The sequence below is a fragment of the Thamnophis elegans genome, chromosome 14, assembly GCF_009769535.1.
Source record: "Thamnophis elegans isolate rThaEle1 chromosome 14, rThaEle1.pri, whole genome shotgun sequence".
NCBI classification, from domain to species: Eukaryota; Metazoa; Chordata; class Lepidosauria; order Squamata; family Colubridae; genus Thamnophis; species Thamnophis elegans.
The window spans coordinates 17,288,475-17,308,181 of NC_045554.1; the positions used below are offsets into that span (position 1 = coordinate 17,288,475).

Below are 19,707 nucleotides of genomic sequence, written 5' to 3' on the forward strand. Positions count from 1 at the left end.
CTGGAGGTTAAGAGTCGTCTGGATCGTCACTTATCTGAAATGGTATAGGTTATCCTGCTTCTGCAGGGAGCTGGACTAGAAGACCTCCAAGGTCCCTTCTATTCCATTCCATTCCATATTCCATTCCATTCTATATTTGATAGATATTTAATTCTATATTCTATAGATATTTAATTGAGAATACATTTCAAATAAATATTTTCTCATAAAAATGGTTCCCCGCTTTATTTCTTTCTAGCTTTATGTCTGGTGCTCCTTCCACTGAAACTGGAACACTCCTTTAGATAAGCCACACTTTAAAGGAGTGTAGTTTATCTAAAAGTTGCAATGTGTTGCCTTATCTATTAGTATTATTGACCTTTACTTTCATTTTATCTTATCTTGGTTTTCTTGTTTTATTTCCATACTTGATGTTCTTAAAAGCTGGACAATGTCCACAATAAGGTTTGAGCCAGCTAGAGAACAAGAGGGTGGATGAGTGTTGCAAATTGTTTCTTTTATAGTTGAAAATCAAAGATGTTTTCAGCAAGAGTCAAGTACTCTGGACAGGCAGGGATGCTTTCCCCAAATTGGGATGTGATGCAGTGACCCAGATATGCAGGCCAGAGGGCAGCCCAGTCACTTCCCACAGAGACAGCAGCTTCTTTTAACAGAAAGCAAAGGACTAATTGACTGAAACAAAAAACAGAACAGAATAGCAAGAGTTGGAAGGGACCTTGGAGGTCTTCTAGTCCAACCCCCTGCTCAAGCGTTAGAGACCCAATACCATTCCAGACAAATGGCTGCACAGTCTCTTTAAAAAAAACAAAAACCTCCAGTGATGGAGCACCCACAACCTCTGAAGGTAAGCTGTTCCACTGGCGGATTGTTTTCACTGTCAGGAAATTCCTCCTTAGTTCTTAGTTGCTTCTCTCCTGGATTAATTCCCATCCATTGCTTATTGTCTAGCTCTTCTGGTGCTTTGGAGGATAATTTGACCCTCTCTTCTTTGTGGCAGCTCCTCAAATATTGGAACACTGCTATTGTGTCACCCCTAGTCCTTCTTTTCACTAGACTAGGCCCAATTTCTGCAACTCTTCTCCATATGTTTTATCCTCCAATTCCCTAATCATCTTTATTGCTCTTCTCGGCACTTTTTCTAGAATCTCACCAACTTTTTTATATTGTGGGGACCAAAATTGGATGCAGTATTCCAAGTGTGGTCTTACCAATGCCTTATACAGCGGTACTAATACTCTATGTGATCTTGATTTTATCTCTCTGCTGCTATACACTGCTGGCTCCTATTTAAGTGATTGTTCACTTGGATTCCAAGATCCCTTCTGCAGTGAGCTGCTATTAAGCCAAGTTTCACCAAATATGTACCTGTACATTTGTTTTTTCTTACCTACGTGATTGGTCACATCAAAGGAGCTAATGATCAAAGTCAACCTAGGTGTTGTCGCCTGTCCACCACTGGCCCCTCCAGCAGCTGAATCAGAGGAGGAGGAGGAATGGAAATCAGGGCCAGCATCAAGGCAATCTAAGAACTCCGAGTGGGAAGAGGGAATGGAGCTGTCAGAGAGAAAGAGGGAGAGGGAGAGAGGGAGGGCGGGAGGGAGCCCTCAGATGGAGAGTCAACAGCCCCCAGGTCTGGATATGGCTGATGAGGAAGAAGAATAGCTAGGTCCACTGCCTGATGTGCCGAAGGCAGGGGAGAGGAGAGCAGTGGAAATCTATGGGCCGGTCCTTGAGACAGAAGAGCCACCACTGCTAGTGAAGCCCCACCCTAGCTCTGGGGATCAAAGGCAGGAGGTAGAGATGAATAGATGTAGCAGAGAACTATTCATCTCCCTGCCGGACAAACTTGTTAGCCTGCAGTGAGAGAGAAACTTTTTTGCCGGGGCTGCTGGTTCTTCCAATAAAGGAATCCTTGATTTAAATGCAGAGGGTCTGTTGTGTTTGTGGTGCTGGGTCAGAGCCCTAGGACTTGGGAGGGTCTACACCTCATCTTTTGCTCAGCCAAAAAGTCCTCTGGATGACTTTGGGCCAATCACTCCTAGCCTAACCCAAGATGCAGTCTGTGAAGATAAGGCTTGAAGAAGAGTGAAATAAAACTGCAATCTTGAGGGATAATTTTTTCTTGGTTTTGGAACTCTGCTTTGCTTGGATTTGAATGCCAGCCCTCTGAATTAAGATTCATAATAGAGGAGAACTTTCTCCTAATAGCACAGCAGAATTGAAAAAAATATAATAAGTTCTCCACCTGAATGATTTTATCATTCAGTTGGTCATTCCAGTTAGCGAAGCTGTGGGGAAGAGGCTGCCTCCTTGTGGCCCAATTTGAAAATTAATTAACTAATGAATAAATATTCATTTCCTCTTTGCATTTCAGCCCCCGGGTTGCCCGGAATACAGCATGCTTTCCTTTATGGGTGCATTTCACGGGAGAACCATGGGTAAGAAAGAGTTATTGCTTTGTTGTTGTTGTTGCAAATAGCATTAATACAAGCTTGGATGATCAATGAGTTGGCTTGATTGATTATAGGCCATCAAGGTGACATCAGATAAGGCCTAATATTTCAAGAGCTTTCATCCCAACTGAGCCAGCACTGATGAGACAATCCGATCTCTTAAGGCAAAGCTTTATTGAGTACATCATTTTGCCACAGACTGAAAGCAAAACAAACTCTGTTTAATTTCCGCGGTTTTCACAGAATTAAAGAATTGAATCTCCTTCCCCCCCCCCCATTTGCACAGGTCACATTGTCCAATCAGGTGTCTAAATACTGTTATGGAAACTGTCTGAGCCTTGATTGAACATCTGATTAGATCACGGATGTCAAATTCAAGGCCCGTGGGCCAAATCTGGCCCACAGAGTGCTTAGAACTGACCCGTGGGGCCGCCCTGGAAAGAGTGAAGGACCAGCACACAGTGCCTCTGCCAGTGAAAACGGGCTCCCGATCTCCGTTTTTGGCTGGTATGGCTTCCTGCAATCCTCTGCCAGCGAAAACAGAGCTCAGGAAGGCCTCAGAAGCTCCATTTTTGCTGGCAGAGGGCTGCAGGAGGTTGTCCAGCTGAAACGGAGCCCAGGAAGGCCACGCTTGGTCTCAGAAGCTCTGTTTTCTCTGATAGAGGGCTGCAGAAGGCCATCCCAGCTGAAAACAGAGCTCAGGAGGGCTGCACACTGGCAGAGGGCTGTGCGCTGGTCACTCGGCCCCCTGAGTTGAAACACAGCCCCTGAAGTGGCCCTCAATGAAATTGAGTTTGACACCCCTGGGTTAGATGACCTTGGTTCCCATAGGATGGTTTCTTGTGGGTGCCTGGAACTGGCATTCCCAAAGTGGCTTCCCTTTCCCCCGGAGTTTGTGGCAAGCTGAAAAGCAGCAATGACTTTTCAACAAAAATCACACTTTGAACTTGACAGATCCGTGATGCTGTGTGCAGGCATTGGGGATAATTAACATACAAAGGGCTGCCAAAGAAATTTTGCACAGAAAGGAGATAGATCTGTAACTTCTATCATCTAGCTTCAGAAAGCAAGTTTGAATTGAGTGAAAGGAACTGTCAGGGTTCCAAGTAGCATCCAAAAGTAAATCAGAGTCCAAGGCAAAGTATTCCTCAAAGTTCCAATTTATTAAGAGAGCCACGTTGGCACATCTGGGAAAACCCGAATCTGAAAGCCTCCCGGTTTTTCCCACTCAGTTGAAAGTTCTAGATCTTGCCCCCACACCCACAAGTCCATCACATCGTCCAATCTTCCACTGCCATGCTGGCAGTTCCTCCCATTCAGTTCCAGTCGGATGCAGAGGTGCAAAGACAAAGGATGACCTTGGCTTACTAGAAAGCATGTGGTTATGGCTACATAGCATCTCACTCCTTACAATCCCCCCTCCCATTTTCCCACAATAGAAAATGCATAGTAGAATAATAAAAAGTGTAGGCAGGTCAAAGATCCAAAAGAAAAGATGGCTGCAGGCTTGACAGGAACTTACTATCCAGTTGAGCAAGCATTTTTCTGCAGGGATGTTATCTATCCAGAACGAGGTGCTATCTTTGAAGGCTTCCTCTGGTTTTCATGGTTTCATTTCTCTTTGTTTAGGCTGCTTGGCCACTACGCACTCCAAGGCCATTCACAAGCTGGACATCCCATCCTTTGACTGGCCCATCGCTCCCTTCCCAAGGCTGCAGTACCCTTTGGAAGACTTTGTGCGAGAGAACGAGCAGGAGGAAGCACGCTGCTTAGAGGAGGTGAGGACAACCCATCTTCAGAGTGCATGAGGTGCCTCGGGCAACAGTGTTGGCTAACGGAAAGCGAGTTTGTTTCGCTCAATTAACCCAGCACAGAAAGATCAAGCATAAGATGGAGGAGAAGGACCACAAGAGACATTCACCCTTTGCCTTTCCTGGAAGAGAGAAGACGCTCGCAAAACATCTTCATCCTCACTTAGTTCAGCCCTGAGCAAACCAAGTTAACTTTAATCGGCCTCATTGTCTATGGAAGTTCTCAGTCATCTAGGTCCTGGTTGTCCCGAGGTTGCTTTTTCAGGAGGCAACTGGACTTTCTTGTTTCTCTTGAAGATGTTTCGCTTCTCACCCAAGAAACTTCTTCAGCTCTGACAGAAAGGTGGGGAATGGAAGGATTTATACTCCTTGCAGACAGCTGGTCATTTGCATCCTTTTAGTGAGTTGTTAAGTCACCTGGAGGTTTATCAGGGTCATTAAAGTCACCCGAGTGGTGCAAATGGGTGTGGAGCCTTCTTGGAACTGCTGAAAGGACTGTGCTGTAGATTGGAGAACAAACACATCAGGACTAGATTCAGCAGCCCACTTGCGTTTGAAAGACTCTGTCCATATTTTGGACAGAGATGACCACTGGTTTTAAAAAGGGGTCAAAGGGGCCATCTATGTCAAAATTGGACAGCTCTCTCTCAACAGAAGGGGAAGGATATGACCAATCATCTATTTCTGATCTGCAACACAGTCCTTTCAGCAGTTCCAAGAAGGCTCCACACCCATTTACCCTAAGGACAGAGATAAACCTCCAGCTGACCTTAATGACATGCTAAAAGAATGCAAATGACCAGCTTTCTGCAAGGAGTCTAAATCCTTCCATTCCCCATCATTCAGTCAGAGCTGAAGAAGCTTCTTGGATGGGAAGTGAAACATCTTCAAACAAAAACCAGAAAGTCCAGTTGCCTCTTGAAAAAAAGCACCTTTGGGTTTAATCAGCCTCACGAATGAAAGCAAATAAAGATGTCCCAGGATAATGTTGCAAGATCCAATTGGACACTGGGACCAGAGGTTTAGTCTTCTGAAATTCTAGGTGCATCATGGATGGACATCTGATCCAAACCCTTCAGGATTTCAGATACAAAATGCCGCAGGGCCTGGCAATTGGAGGCGGTGATTGCGTTCACTGTAAAGAGTTTGTTGCAGAAAAATCAAATCCAGAAAGCATACACAGATAAATGATTCAGCAGGATTCATTAACTTCTTTATATACATAGCACAGGAGTAAATGTACCAATACCAAGAGTGCAGTGGTGGGTTTCAAAAATTTTTAGAACCTCTTTTGTAGGTGTCGCCTGCTTTGTGGAAGTGGCTTGCCAGCCATGTGACTGAGTGGGAGTGGCTTGGCAGTCATGTGACTGGGTGGGCGTGGCCAACGTAAAATGTGGTGAAACTCACTTAACAATGCTCTTGCTTAGCAACCAAAATGTTGACTCAGGAACTCTGGCATTTGAAGCACGCAAGTCTTAAAGCTGTCAAGTTACAAGACCCTTGCACCCCTAACTTTTTTGAAAAAAAAAAAACCAGGGGTGTTCAAACTTGACAGCTTTAAGACTTGTGGACTTCAACTCCTAGAATTCCTCCTCAGTCATCTTGGCTCAGGAACTCTGCCATTGAAGTGTGCAAGTCTTAAAGCTGTCAAGTTACAATACCCTGGCACCCTTAAACCTTTAGGAAAAAAAACCCCAGGGATGTTCAAACTTTAAGGTTTAGATAGGACTCTTAGAGGCGGGCAGGGAGATTGGTGAGCCAACCAATCAATGAGTGGTGGGCGGGGCAAGTGTGGTGTGGACGGGTGGGGGAGGGAGCTGGAACCGGTTCTAAACGGCACGGTAGATTTGTGGAACCTCTTCTATAGAAGAGGTTAGAACTGGCAGGAACCCACCCCTGCTAGAGTGGTTCTTCAGTTTCAGATCAGGACAGCAGGTCCAGATTAGTTTCATTTCCAGCACAGAACGTAATACAAACAAAGAGAATCTCCTCTATACAGGGCAGTTAAACTTAGCCTAAGCCACGCCGACTCCTCGCTGTCTCCAGCAAATACTGTTTCAGTTTCTAAACAGCCCTCATTGGCTGACCTTGTTACCATTTCTCTGTCTGTTCATGAATATTCTGACATTCACCAACAACGCTAAACTAGGTTTAGTTTTGAATGCATTACAACTGACATCACAAGGAGGCTAAGTAAAACCACTGTAAGAAGCCACCTTCTTGCAGAGGCTAAGTTAGAGAAAGCAGATTATGGACCTTCTTGATATTGGTATGGTTTGGGTTTAGGGCAAAACGTGGCAGAATAGCCTAGAAAGCTCATCAGAGAATGAAAAACAAAGTTGAAGAAAGACCATGTTGATGGGATGTCCTAATTCTCCAAGTTAGCCTTGGTTGGGTTTGAAGGAGTTGAGTGCTTCTCAGGGTAGGACTTGATTTATCAGATCTCTGTCGAGACCGAAGAAATGCTTCCATTGGATCGGAAGCTGAAACTCAAGCTGAAGATAATAATCTCCTCAAAATGCACTATGGTTCATGCTCTTTTAAAAAACAGACCAATGGAGGAAGGAATCTGTCAGATTAGAATTTGGGAGCGATCCCCCAAGAAATTGGCATTTCTCAGTTAGGTGTGGTTTGGTTTCTGTTTTTGGAACAGTTGCTTTGGATAAAACATTACTAATAATCATGTGTCTCCCTTTATTAATATCACTCAGGTTTTTTTCTTAGTTTGATTCATTTATTTCATGTATATCATTCACTTTAACCAGAAGGGTATGCCATCAATGAGATTCTTTTATTTAAGACCAGATTTTACTAACAAATTAAGGGAAAATAAAGGACACAGTGGCTCAGTGGCTAAGACGTTGAGCTTGTCAATCAGAAAGCTTGGCAGTTTGCCGGTTTGAATCCTTAGTGCCGCGTAATGGAGTAAGCTCCCATTACTTGTTCCAACTTCTGCCAACCTAGCAATTTGAAAGCAGGTAAAGATGCGAGTAGACAAATAGGAAACACCTTTGGTGGGAAGGAAACAGCGTTCTGTGCGCCTTCGGCGTTGAGTCATGCCAGGAGATGTCTTCGGATAGCGCTGGCTCTTTGGCTTTGAAACAGATGAGCACCGCCCCTAGAGTTGGGAACAACTACCACATGTGCGAGGGGAACCTTTACCTTTGCCTTACTAATTGGCCCATGGGTCATCTTTTTCCAACCTTGGATCCCATCCAGATGTGTGGATCTCAACTTCCGTAATTGCCAAGCCAGATAGGGAAAAAAATTGCCTTCATCTGGAGGCAATTTCCCTTTTGGAGAAGGTTATTCAGTGGTGCAAAAATGTCACCAATCCTCCTTGATTGCTCCCTGGAATTTAATAAATTGTTTCAATAAATCAGAAGAAGATAAAATGCACATTAGTGATTTGTTTTCTTTAAAAGCAAAATCTTGCTATGTTCTAACTTGCAGGTGGAGGATTTGATTGTTAAATACAGGAAAAAGAATAAAGTTGTTGCAGGAATCATTGTGGAACCCATTCAGTCCGAAGGGGGGGACAATCACGCATCGGATGACTTTTTTAGGAAATTGAGAAACATTGCAAGAAAGGTGAGCTTCGACATAAAACAGAACGTTTTCTAAGCCTAAGATTTGTCTCCTGAGCAATAAGTCTATCTAATCTTTGAGTAGCAGCTTCCAAGCTGATCTGGGAAAACCCAGGAGGAATCCTACGAAATTGAACATCTGCATTTAGTTCTAACTAGCTTTTAACCTGGCATTGCATGGGTATATTAGACTAGATGACCTCAAGATCCCTTCCAGCCCTGGATTATCCTGTGTCTAGTGCCAGCTTAGTAGTCCTTCCTTCCTTTCCTTTTTCCCTCCCTCCCTTTCTTTTTCTTTCTTTTTTCCTTTCTTTCTCCCTTTCTCTCTCTCCCTTTCTTTTTCTCAGCACCCGCCACCCCCTAGCAGGCTTCAGGGAAGCTTGCTGGGAGCAAAAACAGACCCCCACCCCCTGCGTTTTCAGAGAACCTGTAAAAAAATGCTTTAAAAAGTTTTTTTTTAAAGTTCCAAAGCTCAGCTGGGTGATGTGCGATTGTTGGGACATTTTGTTTTTTTGTTTTTTTTACATTTTTTAGTATTTTTTGCTACCGGTTCTGCAAACCAGCAGCAGTTTTTACAAAGGGTTTGGGTGACTCGGCCCGAACCGGTAGCATTTCACCCCTGGTCCACAAGCCTTAAAAGTTGCCAAATTTGGACACCTCCTACCTCCTAAGCAAGCAAAGCCAGTTCCCAACTCCTTTCCTAAAAGGGATTGAAATCGAGGTGTGCTTTTCTCAACAGCATGGCTGCGGTTTCTTGCTAGACGAGGTACAAACGGGAGGTGGCTGTACTGGCAAATTCTGGGCCCATGAACACTGGGGGCTCGAAGATCCAGCGGACGTCCTGACTTTCAGCAAGAAGATGATGACCGGAGGATTTTTCCACAAGGAGGAATTCCGGGCAAATGCAGTAAGTTCCATTTTGAAGAGCTTTTAAGCCACCGTTTCTCAACCTTGGGTCACTTTAAGACTTTGTGGACTTCCAACTGCCAAATGCTGGCTGGGGAATTCTGGGAGTTGTAGGCCAACTGGGACAACTTCTCTGCGGCCAACTAATTGTTCCTCCCCCACTCCTTCTTTTCTCTCTTTTGGATTGCCTTTCCCTGCAGCCATATAGGATTTTTAACACGTGGCTTGGAGAGCCTTCCAAGAATCTTCTGCTAGCAGAGGTCATCAGTGTCATAAAAAGGGAAGACCTTCTAAGCAACGTCACCCATGCCGGGAAGGTCCTGTTGATGGGGCTGCTGGAATTACAGGTAAGGAGACCTTAAGTGATAAGTGGTTCTTGCAGTCTGATGTGAAATCTCAGGATGTGGGTGCCGTTTTTAAAATGGCCCTTCTGTTTAATTGGGATTTGTGAAATAAATTTGGTTCATAGTGTGGATTCGATATACGTAGTTAACAAGCAAAAGAAGAAGAAAAAAGTGGGATAGATAGCGTCACCATCAGATGGATTTGTAACTGGTTGACAAAGCATACTCAAGGAGTAGTCCTTAATGGTGCTACATCTACATGGAGGGAAGTAAGCAGTGGGGTATCACGAGGTTTCGTCTTAGGCCCCCGACTCTTCAATATCTTCACAAATGACTAGAATAGAAGGGGAACTTACCAAATTTGCAGATGATACTAGGATGTGAGTTAACAGTGTGCAGCGGCAGCCAAAAAAGCCAATGCAATCCTAAATTGCATTAACAGAGGAATAAAATCAAGATCAAGTGAGCTATTAATACCAATCTATGAAGCCTTAGTAAGACTACACCTAAAATACTGCATCCAGTTTTGGTCACCACACTATAAAAAAGATGTTGAGACTCTAGGAAAAGTGCAGAGAACAGCAACCAGGATGATTAGGGGATTGGAGGCTAAAGCATACGATGAACGGTTGCAGGAACTGGGCATGGCTAGTCTAGTGAAGAGAAAGACCAGAGGAGACAACCTATTCTCCAAAGTACCCGAAGGCCCGACAAGGAATAATCAATGGAAACTGAACGAGAGATTCAACCTGGAAATAAGGAGAAATTAACAATCAACCCATGGAATAGAAGTTGCCTTCGGAAGTTGTGGGAGCTGCGGTGGCGCAGTGGTTAAATGCAGCACTGCAGGCTACTTCAGCTGACTGCAGTTCTGCAGTTCGGCTATTCAAATCTCACTGGCTCAGGGTTGACTCAGCCTTCCATCCTTCCGAGGTGGGTAAAATGAGGACCTGGATTGTTGTTGGGGGCAATATGCTGACTCTGTAAACCGCTTAGAGAGGGCTGAAAGCCCTATGAAGCGGTATATAAGTCTAACTGCTATTGCTATTGCTATTGATCACTGGATGCTTTCAAGAAGAGACTGGACTGCCATCTTTCAGAAATGGTGTAGGGTCTCCTGCTTGGGGGGGGTTGGACTAGATGATCTATAAGGCCCCTTCCAACTCTGTTAATCTGTTAAATCTGTTAGGTTTTTTTAAACGAATATATGTGTCCCCTGTTTTACAGCCCAAGGCTGGTAAACAACTTCAATTACCTTTTTTGTGATTTGCTGTATTGGGTATCCCAGTCTGTGTAATCTGTGATTCCGTGTATTGCAGGCTAATTTTGGGTGGTGAAAACTCTGCTATTATCTTCCATTATTTTTATTGCAAAACAACAGATTTGGACAGTTTGTTGGATGCAGAGCAAACTGGATGTTTATACTTAAATATTAAAAGAGGTGGGCAAGATCTCTTTGGTACATGGGGTCTCTGATGCACAACAATGGAGTTGCTATTGCTGGGCATCTCTTGCTAGAACAGGGATTGGCAACCTTAAACACTCAAAGAGCCACAAATGTCCTAACTGGAAGCCCCACGTTCAATTCTGGAGCCAACCTGAAGTCCGCTTCTCCCACCATAGAGTCTCCTCCTAGCGCGGCATCCTTTTTCCTCTACCTGTCCTAACCGAAAGCCCTATCAACTGTGGAGCTGACCAGAAAACCCATTCCTTGCCATAGAGTCAATGTTCCCTCTAATTTTTTTTCAGTATGAGCGGAAAAGTATAGTGTTTGAGCGGCACAGTTTCATGCCTGAGCACCTAAGAGAGCCACAGTTTGAACTGCTGTCACGTCTGCTGGACATTTGCGCAACATACCAAGCGTCAAGCGCCGATTGCTAGCGAGGTTTCAGCCTGATGAATGCCAGACATGAAAAGTGCCACTCAAAGACTATACTTTTCCGCTCACCCTTTTAGATTGTTAGACTGGCTAGAGAGAGACATGGCACCAACAGGGTCCTGGGTCCTGGCATTTTGCAGGCAACCTGTCCTCTCACATTCCTTTGGAATGCAACCCATCACATGTGAATTAGATTTTGCCAATTATCCTATTAAAAGATAACGCTATTAATCTAAAATATGACTAACTCGATATTAAAAACTGTAAATATGTAATGCTGATAAATAATAGCAGTAATTGTTATTTAGTATGATTAAAATCAGTATTGATATATCAATATAATATCTATCGAAATTGACAATATACACTAAAATAACAATACAAATATATAATGTGGAATATAAATGTAATAAATATAATAAATAAATGCAACATAAATGTAACAAAATAATTTATCATGAAACTCTCCCCCTTTAAAGTAGTAAGATCAATTAAATAGTCTAGCAAGTTTGGACAATATGCTATATGTTATGTTACTTAAGAATATATATACCTCAGAATCAGATACAACATCCACATCATTTCCAACTGAGTCAATAAAATCATATGCCATGCCAAAACTATTTTAAATAAAGATATGAAATTAATCAAGTCTTGCATTTATTTTTCAAAATGAATGTACAATTTTTTTATTATTTAAGTTTTGTACCCTATCTTTTCTAACTAACGTTAACTTTAAAAAGATGTTACATCAGACTACAATACAAGTAATTAAATGAAGACTAAAATAAGTGTTTTGGCATATTGAGCTTTTTATATTTCTTTCTTATATTGCTTCCTTAGTTGAGAACTTGCTCCTCAGCTTACTTACGCATTAACTGTTTGTTGCTTTTATGGTTTATTCATTCACTGCTCCATCTTCAGTTTTTTTTCACAGGGGGCAGGGCTTCCTTCCTCCCTCCCTCCCTCTCTTCCTTCCCTCCCTCTCTCCACTCCTTTGGCCACCAATTTTGATCCAATTCTCTCCCTCTCTCTCTCTCTCTCTCTCTCTCTCTCACACACACACACACACACACACACACACACACGTTCTTTGCGGGGGTTGAATTACTCTGCCTCATTGCGCAAAGTCGGCTCAGCATTTGTTCGGCCCCCACTTACGTCAAATCAAATCCGCGGCCGGCGGGACCAGGGGGTTGCATTTCAAAGCTGCCAGTCCTCTTGCTTCTTCTCCTTCGGCAAAGCTCCCGCTGGCTTCCCCGCCCATGGCAGTCGCAGTGGTGCCTCTCCCTCCACGCGGAGCACCTGAGCTGGCTCCCGCGTTATCCCTCCCCCTTCCGCCTCTGCCGTGCTTTTGAGGCCGCGGGAGCTAGTAGGAAAGTGGCGGAGGTGGAGGCGGCAGCTGGGCTCTGGGTTATCCCTGCCGCCGCCTCCACCTCCGCCGCTTTCCTACTAGCTCCCGCGGCCTCAAAAGCACGGCAGAGGAGGAAGGGGGAGGAATAACACGGGAGCCAGCTCAGGTGCTCTGCGTGGAGGGAGAGGCACCACTGCCACTGCCATGGGCGGGGAAGCCAGCGGGAGCTTTGCTGGTGAAGGAGAAGAAGCAAGAGGACTGGCGGCTCATCAAAACAAGTCTGGGGAGGTCCTTTGCGGGCGGCCAGTTCTAGCCACCTGCAAAGGACTTCCCCACGTTTGCTTTGGTAGAAATCTCTGCGCGGCAGTTAGAAACTGCTGCGTGGGGATTTCTTTCCATGTGCGCGGCCGCGCAGGCGCGCACCTTAGAGGGAACAGTGCATAGAGTCTCCTCCTGGCGTGCTGTGCTTCCCCCCAAAAAAAACTGGAAGCTTCTCTCAAAATTATGGTGCCAACCAGCAACAGGGAGCCACAGCAGAGGGATGAAAGAGCCACATGCAGCTCCAGAGCCACGGGTTGATGACCCTGGGCTAGAACCAGACTCCATAGCCATTTTCTGTTTCACCTATACCTGCTGTTACAGTTGAAGCCCACAATAAGTGGAATCAATCAGGAATGGCTGAAAGCTGAGAATATTAAGAAGCCATCTATGTGCTACTAAAACTCTATAAAGCAATGCATGTAAACCAGTCAAGGACAGAACTAAACTAGAAATAAGGAGACATTTCCTGGCAGTTAAAAACAATTAACTAGTTTGCCTTCAATAATCTGATTACTTGAAGAATGTGTACAAAATCCAAGAGCCGTTATTCCCATGGAATTTATGTAAGTGTTAAGGATCCTCAGACCAAGTGTATTTGCAAATGTGTGGCTATTACAGCACTGCCACAATCTGCCAGTCACAATTGTGATTTTTTTTAATGTTCTCTGCTAATAAGAAAACTAGGCGCTTTTAAAAAAAAGCAGTATCTGGGAATTATAGCAATAGCAATAAAACCTACATACCATTTCAGTGATTTACAACACTCTCTAAGCGGTTTACAGAATCAGCCTATTGCCCCCAACAATCTGGGTCCTCATTTTACCAACCTTGGAAGGATGGAAGGCTGATTCAACCTTGAGTCGGTGAGAATCAAACTGCTGGCAGTCAGCAGAATTAGCCTGCAATATTGCATTCTAACCACAGCGCCACCCACAGCTCTTATATTTCCTTTCCCTGTTTTGTTTTGTTTTTCAGCATGCCTTGGCTGGTTTTCCAAGATGATGACAAACTGTGATTTTCTTTTCCACTTTTTGTAGAGTCGCTATCCCCATCTGATCAGCCGAGCCCGGGGACGAGGGACGTTCTGCTCTTTTGACACTCCAAATGACGCAATCAGGAACAAGCTCATTGAAATAGCGAGAAACAAAGGTAAGATGTGGTGCTTTGAACCAGGGCTTGGATTATTGTGTCCTACACCTGGATTTCAAAGGCGGGGAAGTATTGTATTATTCAGAGTATAAGATGCACTTTTTTCCTCCCACCCCCAAAAAGAGGGTGAAAATTTGGGTGCATCTTTTACACCAAATATAGCCCCCCTCCAGCCCGTTTGGCCTCTGCCTCCCAGCAATTTGCCTCCTTGCAGCAAGCGGTGAACAGCCTGTTTCAGTTTCAGCACAGCCTGATTAGCACAAGCAGTTGATTGTTGGTTGGATTGGCCTCCCAACCATCAGCTGTTTCAGGCTGCAGGGATTGCCATTGCCTATTGCTGCTACTTGTCTGGTCTGGTATAGGGTCTCCTGACTGAGCAGGGGGGTTGGACTAGAAGATCTCCAAGGCCCCTTCCAGCTCTATTATGATTCTGATATTAAATATGATAATATCCTTGCCAGGATCCAGGGGATTTTGTGATGGAAAATTCTCAGTGAGAGCTGAATCTGTAACTTCCTTTTTTTCTCTCTTCCCTCAGGTGTGGTATTAGGCGGCAGTGGGGACCGATCGATCCGTTTCCGACCCACTCTGGTCTTCCGAGACCACCACGCACATCTTTTCCTGAACATCTTCAGCGATATTCTGGCAGCTTTCAAGTAGCCAGGATCCCATCTTGCACCAAGAGGCCAAATATCTTCTCAGAATTGGAGAATAGTTTATTTAAGATCATAAATATATATGTATATACATATAATATATATTTTCACTAATAGGAAAGATGGAATTCATAAAGTGCTTTTTAAAAAAAAATATTGGTTTGATCATGCTCACCTCCAACACAAACTGCTTCTGGCTAAAAAAGAAAAAAAATGTGGACACGCTTTTGATTTCTTCAGCCGTCTCCTTTGGCCTAGCAAAGGCTAAGAGTGATCGGTTTCAAGTTTCAAATCTTGGCCTGGAATTTGAGTCCCTGGGTATGTTTTCTTGCAACTGGTTTGTAAACACTCGAGTCTGAAAAAATGCACTTCTACTGCTACGGATCCATAGCACTGTTGAACAGAGAATGATGGTGGACTTCCAAGGAGAAAGCAGCTGTTGGATACACCCATGTGCGTCTCCGGAGTCCCAATGCAAAGTGTGGTCTCTTCTGAAGCACACATGGAAACTTAAAAGGCAAAATCCCTCCACGTCTTCACGTCTGCTAACACCAGACTGTTATTTGCACCGCCTCTGAGGGGCTACGGGCCTCTTCCAAAAGGTGGTTATGGATCTTGGAAGACTAACACCGTCTGTTCCAAGCCTTGATCCTCATCTCTTTTAACAGAGGAGTTCCTTGTGTGGATTTGGGACTTTGCAGGTGCCAACTTCCTTCCCTGCTTCGGTGCTTGTAAACCTATTTCTGCCATTGCTTTTATTTTACTTTTTTTTTGGCCATTTTCACTAGGAGACATGCCGATGGAACTTCCTTTGGCGACCAAACAGGTTTTTTTAAAAACAAATCCAGGTATTTGGAAGGACTCTGGCAGAAAGAGGGTAGAATTTTTGCAATGGGGGGGGGGTGTCAAATGGAGTCAGCAAAATTAGTAAACCCATCATCATCTATAGCTGTGGTGCACCGTCCAGGGCTTCGTAATGGCACCCAGCCCTCCCCATCCGTGCCTGCAGCCTCCAGAACCCCCCAAAAGCTGTTGTCTTACTGCATTTTTTTTAATACAGCAAGAAGGAAATGTGCGTTTGGGGAATGATTGTATGAATTCTAATGTAATTTTAATTCATTTTGGCTTAGCTTGTGTTCTAGCTTTGTCCTTTGTTTGAAGTGGTCTTCCTGACCAGTGATTTCCACCTCCGTGGAGCTTTTGGAGGAATAATCCCAAATCAGATTGCAAAAGGAGAGCATTTATAGCCTTGGCTATAAATGATTTAGCCCCAATGTTTGGTATTGCTCCCATTCATCCATGGAGGTCAATTTTATCCTTCTCAGTTTATGAGGAAGACGTTTACAAGAGTGGACTCGGAAGTCTTTCCAACAGGAAAGCTGCCTCTTGAAGGGATTGGAAATGAAGCAGATTGTATGTAAGAGCCCTGGTGGCGCAGTGGTTGAAATGCAGTACTGCAGGCTACTTCTGCTGCCTGCCGGCTGCCTGCAATCTAGCAGTTCAAATCTCATCAGGCTCAAAGTTGACTCCGCCTTCCATCCTTCCGAGGTGGGTAAAATGAGGACCCAGATTGTTGGGGGCAAGAGGCTGACTCTTAGAGGGGACTGTAAAGCACTATAAAGCGGTATATAAATCTAAGTGCTATTGCTATCTTCTTTTGCTGTTCCAAATGAGGTCCTCATGAAAACAGGAATACACCATTTGAAACTTTCTCCTCTGCTTTTTAACCAGAATCTGAACCTGCAAGCTAGTTTATGAAGAGGTGAGTGTATGGATAGAAAAAAAAAGATATTGTTATACACTTTGTGACCTGGTTACAGGTTGTCCTTGACTTATGAGCACAACTGTGCCCCAATTTCTGATGCTAAGCAAGACAATTTCTGAGTCAGTTTTGCCCCATTTTACGACTTTTCTTGCCACAGTTAACTGCAGTTGATAAATTAGTAACATGGTTGTTAAGTGAGTCTGGCTTCCTCATTGACTTTGCTTGTCAGAAGGTCGCAAAGGGGGAATCACATGACCCCAGGACCACTGCTACCATCATAAATGTCAGCCAGTTGCCAAATGTCTAAATTTTGATCCTGTGACCATGGGGATGCTGCAATGGTCCTAAGGGTGAAAAATGATAAGTCACTTTTTTTCAGGGCCTTTGAACAGTCAGTAAATCAGCTGTTGTAAGTTGAGGACTTCTTGTATGTAACCCCAATCCCCTGCAAATGTCACTGGGGCAGAATATCTCCCCCTACCCTGCTTCTGTCATCCCTGGACAAACTCAGAAGCAGGATTATGACTTTTGGGACGCTAGAAGATGAGGCTGAAAGACCAGAAGCTAAAATACCTCCTTTCCCCCATCCTATCAACTTGGAAGGCCAGGTAGCTGTTGCCAGTTTGTAGTGATAATAGTTGGAGAGTGCCAAAAAGAGCACATAAAAATGGCAAGGGGCCGCTTGGGCTTCATTCTGGCAAGAGCTGGATCTAATGAGATGGAAACAAGTGAACCTCAGGCTGGACGGAACTGCCATCCGTCAGAAATCGTGTCTTGCTTGGATAGGGGGGTTGGACTAGATGACGTACATGGTCCCTTCCAACTGTTAATCTGAATATAGAACCAGAGGTAAGTTGCTTCCAGTTCAGCCCAGATCAGTCAAGCACGCACGGGAGCATGTCCAAACTAGTAGTAAAAAATTGGCAACCCGCCACTGTATAAAACCATTTTGCAATCCTAGAGCAGAGATGTCCTATTCTAGAGGCCAAAAAGAAAACAAATTTCCAGAATCTCAGAAAGGGCCTAGAATTTAAACAATGTAAGGGATACAGAGAAATAGTTGGCTTTTTTGTCTTCTGCAGTAGGCAAATCTTCTATGTGTATATATATGGCTTCTTTCTTGTCTACAATAAAATAACTAGCTGTGTCAGATCGCTGAGCTTCTGCTGTGATCGAGATTATGAATATCAAGTGAAGTGCCTAGAAGTCTCAGTTGGGTGTAAAAATTTATCTACTTATATTCCCAGCATTACAGGAGAGTCTACAGTTTAATACCAATATTAAACATTGCAGATCACACATACAGATCACACTGGTAATCATCAAGTTTATCCATTTTGCTTCAATAGTGCTTTCAGTGCCCTAGGGTTCCCCAGGTCGCAGTGATGCCACTCTGTCGGAACCAACAGAAGCAACTTATTTGCACTGGTGGAGAAAAATAACAAAGGCCAACTAGCACATAGGGCCAACGGTTACTAAAGTAGTAATCCCTGGGATCCCAAGAAATTATTTTAAGTTGGTATTGGTTTGGCCGCACAAGTTCATAGTACAGTATTCCATTTCTGAGAAAAGGGGCAGAAGAGAAAATTTCTGGCTTTAGTGGGTGGTGGTTCCCCTCCAAGGCCAACCATCCCAAGGTCAAACCCAAAAGAAGAAAACCAAGTTATGCTCATCTACAAAAATGTCTCTGTCTCACTCACTTCTCGTATCAACAAATCCCTCTGCCCTCAACAAAGACTTGATCTATTCAAGCTTTTATAGCCTCCATGGCCTCACCCAGAAGTCCATAAAAGGAACAGGGCGCCAGCAGTAGAAACAGTATCCAAGTTATCTAATGGGCCCCCAACAGCTCTCCCTTCATCCAGGTCCTGTTTTCCTTTGCACAAGTCCTTGATCTGCTGGCTTTTTGCAGCCTCCAAGGCCAAGAATCCAAACACTGCCTTCCTCCATCCGAGTTCTTCTGCACCACGTTTGGAATTTAATATTTAAAGAACAATTTATGACAAGTCAAGGAAGAAAAGCTTAAGAAAAAACAAACGCACCAAATTAATTCAAACACACTGTTGGGCAATGAAGGATATCGGACATGCCTTCTTGATTCAGTGATGGCAGTTCTGATGATATTCTATGATTTTGGGGAGTAACAAAAGTGGTATTTAGTTTGAAAGGGCAACTGGACTGATTCCTATCCAGGAAGCTTCATCAGTTGTATTGGATGTTGTAGGAGAGATGGAAAGACAGTTATTGACAGTTGAGATTGGTTGGTGGGAGGGGGAAATGATGGGTTCTGACAGGATGGGGAGGGGAATGGAAAGAGTGTGTTTTTTATGCAGTCCACCTAGTCTTAACACGCTCCGGAGAGCTGTTGTGGTTCCTTGGGTTTTTACCTGGGACCTCAGGGTCATCTGAACTAGAGGCATGGAATCTTCTTGGAGCAACCAAAAGGACTGCATTTTAAATTTGGGATAGGTGGTGTGTTATCCCCCACCCCTTGGGAGGAGGCTGCTCAATGTTAACATAAATGGCATATTTTACCCTTTGTGAGAAGCCCCCTCCTAGAGAATGAAATATTTTGGGGAATATTAAAAGAGGATAGAATATTTTCCCCCACAAAGGAGAAATGGTCTTAGAGGCAGACAGCAGCCCCCAGTCTTTCTTAATAGTCTACAGCAGGTGCCCATTAAGAAATCCTGGGCCAAGCCTATTCACAAACAAAACACCTTCAGCTCCAGGTGATGGGATTAAGGACAGGAGATGACCTTAACCCCATCCATTGAGAAAAGTGAAAACAATACCGGTCCATTAAGAAAAGCAGGCTAGAGGCCATAGATAACAGGATAAAATCAGTTACACATGCCTGACAGGATTAGGACCAAGGAAATTAAGATCCCCTCAGGAACCTTTGCAAAACAAGTAAAACCAATCAAATAATAAAAGCACGAAAGCAAACCTGAAAATTACAAAATACAGTGCAAACTCTACAAAAATCCTTGCACTCATCAAGCTAATTGGCCAGCTGCCCCAGAACCACAGGCTGTTTGTTGCTGGTTCTTCTTTCCAATCAGCCTCCATTTTATTTCCAGCATCTTTCTCCCATCTTGGAACTGAACAGATGGATTTGTCTTCCTACACCTACTTTCAAACGAATGGTCCTCTTTATCCAAAAGGTGGACTTTACTGTCTTCAAAAGTGAATATAACCTTACAATAAAGTTAAGAACTAATCCTTCTAGGTGTGCTTCTTGTCTGGATGGACTACCTCACAAGGCTGATAGGCGACTAATAGTTTGGTTAGTTTAGTCTCTGATGCTTTCTTGGAGCAGCCAAATTGTAAATTGGGGGCAGGTAATCTTATTCCCACCCCAACACCCTGGGGGGGGGGGGGATGTTCTGTTAAGATACAGCCTGTTGTGCCTTAGAATGACTTCTATACTGCCCTAAAGTGGCTTCTACTGCACAGCACAGTGGCGTTGCCATGGTAAT

General features: G+C 44.0%; 1 protein-coding gene across 1 annotated transcript in view; it reads left to right on the forward strand.

The window, feature by feature from the left end:
• The window catches only part of ABAT (4-aminobutyrate aminotransferase), a 67,929-nt gene extending 52,418 nt beyond the window's left edge, over positions 1-15,511 (forward strand). Inside the window, exons 10-16 of the mRNA XM_032230876.1 lie at positions 2,375-2,438; positions 4,083-4,231; positions 7,718-7,855; positions 8,591-8,758; positions 8,958-9,104; positions 13,693-13,804; positions 14,343-15,511. Of these exons, the coding sequence (XP_032086767.1) occupies positions 2,375-2,438; positions 4,083-4,231; positions 7,718-7,855; positions 8,591-8,758; positions 8,958-9,104; positions 13,693-13,804; positions 14,343-14,464 (900 nt within the window). The 3' untranslated portion in view covers positions 14,465-15,511. The remainder of the gene's footprint in view (positions 1-2,374; positions 2,439-4,082; positions 4,232-7,717; positions 7,856-8,590; positions 8,759-8,957; positions 9,105-13,692; positions 13,805-14,342) is intronic.
• Positions 15,512-19,707: the final 4,196 nt, after the last annotated feature.